Source organism: Gobius niger, assembly GCF_951799975.1.
Source record: "Gobius niger genome assembly, chromosome: 1".
NCBI lineage: Eukaryota > Metazoa > Chordata > Actinopteri > Gobiiformes > Gobiidae > Gobius > Gobius niger.
In genome coordinates this window covers 687,649-690,148 of record NC_136852.1, presented here as the reverse complement: position 1 = coordinate 690,148, position 2,500 = coordinate 687,649, and the positions used below count along the sequence as shown (strand labels likewise).

The 2,500-nt window shown below is 36.1% G+C and overlaps 1 protein-coding gene across 1 annotated transcript in view; it reads left to right on the top strand.

Annotated features, from left to right (window-relative positions):
• supt5h (SPT5 homolog, DSIF elongation factor subunit) overlaps positions 1–2,500 on the top strand; it is a 36,809-nt gene that overhangs the window by 25,259 nt on the left and 9,050 nt on the right. The window contains 2 exon segments of the mRNA XM_079551442.1: positions 1,638–1,796; positions 1,865–2,033. Of these exon segments, the coding sequence (XP_079407568.1) occupies positions 1,638–1,796; positions 1,865–2,033 (328 nt within the window).

Sequence of the window (2,500 nt, the reverse complement as noted above, 5' to 3'; positions counted from 1 at the left end):
ACAAAAATCCAGCAAAAAAGTGACAAAAATCCAGCAAAAAAAAAAAAAAACCATCAAAAAAAGACAAAAATCCATCAAAAAAAATGACAAAAATTCAGCAAAAAAAGAAAAAAATCCATCAAAAAAAGTGACAAAAATCCAGCAAAAAAAGACAAAAATCCAGCAAAAAAAGTGACAAAAATCCATCAAAAAAAGTGATAAAAATCCAGCAAAAAAAGAAAAAAAATCCAGCAAAAAAGTGACAAAAATCCAGCAAAAAAGACAAAAATCCAGCAAAAAAAAGACAAAAATCCATAAAAAAAAAGAGACAAAAATCCAGCAAAAAACTGACAAAAATCCATCAAAAAAAGACAAAAATCCATCAAAAAAAAAAAAAAATCCATCAAAAAAAGACAAAAATCCATCAAAAAATGACAAAAATTCAACAAAAAAAAAAAAAATCCATCAAAAAAAGACAAAAATCCAGCAAAAAAAAGACAAAAATCCAGCAAAAAAATGACAAAAATCCATCAAAAAAAGAAGACAAAAATCCATCAAAAAAAAAAAAAATCCATCAAAAAAAGACAAAAATCCATCAAAAAAAAAAAAAAATCCATCAAAAAAAGACTAAAATCCATCAAAAAAATGACAAAAATTCAGCAAAAAAAGAAAAAAATCCATCAAGAAAAGTGACAAAAGTCCAGCAAATAAAGACAAAAATCCAGCAAAAAAAGTGACAAAAATCCATCAAAAAAAGTGACAAAAATCCAGCAAAAAAAGACAAAAATCCAGCAAAAAAGTGACAAAAATCCAGCAAAAAAAAGACAAAAATCCAGCAAAAAAAGACAAAAATCCATCAAAAAAAAGAGACAAAAATCCAGCAAAAAACTGACAAAAATCCATCAAAAAAAGACAAAAATCCATCAAAAAAAAAAAAAACAATCCATCAAAAAAAGACAAAAGTCCATTAAAAAATGACAAAAATTCAGCAAAAAAAAAATAAAATCCATCAAAAAAAGACAAAAATCCATCAAAAAATGACAAAAATTCAGCAAAAAAATAACAAAAATTCAGCAAAAAAAGACAAAAATCCAGAAAAAAAAGAAAAAAATCCAGCAAAAAAAATGACAAAAATCCATCAAAAAAGTGACAAAAATCCAGCAAAAAAATGACAAAAATCCAGCAAAAAAAGACAAAAATCCATCAAAAAAGTGACAAAAATCCATCAAAAAAATGACAAAAATGACAAAAATCCATCAAAAAAATGACAAAAATCCAGCAAAAAAGTGACAAAAATCCAGCAAAAAAGTGACAAAAATCCATCAAAAAAATGACAAAAATCCATCAAAAAAATGACAAAAATCCATCAAAAAAATGACAAAAATCCAGCAAAAAAGTGACAAAAATCCAGCAAAAAAGTGACAAAAATCCATCAAAAAAATGACAAAAATCCAGCAAAAAAGTGACAAAAATCCAGCAAAAAAGTGACAAAAATCCAGCAAAAAAGTGACAAAAATCCAGCAAAAAAGTGACAAAAATCCATCAAAAAAATGACAAAAATCCATCAAAAAAATGACAAAAATCCATCAAAAAAGTGACAAAAATCCAAAAATTAAAAATAGGTAAAGCTAACCGCTCTAACCCTGCCGTTGCCACAGGAACGATGAAGAGTACGACTTCGGCTACGATGACGAGCCTTCGCCGTCGCCGCAGGGCTACGGCTCCACCCCCAACCCGCAGACGCCCGGCTACCCAGAAGCCCCCTCTCCACAGGTCAACCCCCAGTACAACCCCCAGACGCCCGGGACGCCCGCCATGTGAGTATCATCCTCACGAGGCGCTCAGTGCTGCGAGGTTAAAGCAAACACTGACGCTTCTGTCGCAGGTACAACACGGAGCAGTACTCGCCCTACGCTGCGCCGTCACCACAGGGCTCCTACCAGCCCAGCCCCAGCCCCCAGAGCTACCACCAGGTGGCACCGTCTCCTGTGGGATACCAGAACACGCACTCGCCGGCGTCGTACCACCCCACGCCGTCGCCCATGGCCTACCAGGTCAGTCCAACCCCGCCCACCAAACTGTGCTTTCAGGAACTGTTTTTTATCAAGGACAAGGCAGTAAAGACATTAGTCTAAAAAAGGAGAGAAGTCATATATATTAAAGAGGGGGTGTTCTGCTTTTGTCAGTCCCATAGCACCAGTCTATATCTCACTACAATGATGACAAACCTTCTGCTGGTCTGTAAATGCAGTAAATTAGAATAACTGCCTTGTATAAAATGTCTCTCTCAAAATGGCTGTAGTGAATGTCTTGAAATAGGCCTCTGTCTCTTTAAGAACCTCTGAGCCTTTAGACACGCCCCCTCCACATGCTGTCTGTGGCATCAGTGGGGAGGGGGTTCTGCTGAGGAGCAGTGGTTGGTTACTCGGCTGGTGACCAAAGCTCGGAGGCGTCTCCAGGAGGTGGGGGCGTTCCTAGGAGGACTCAGGCAAACCTATCCCTAAAATGGCCGCCATCAGCC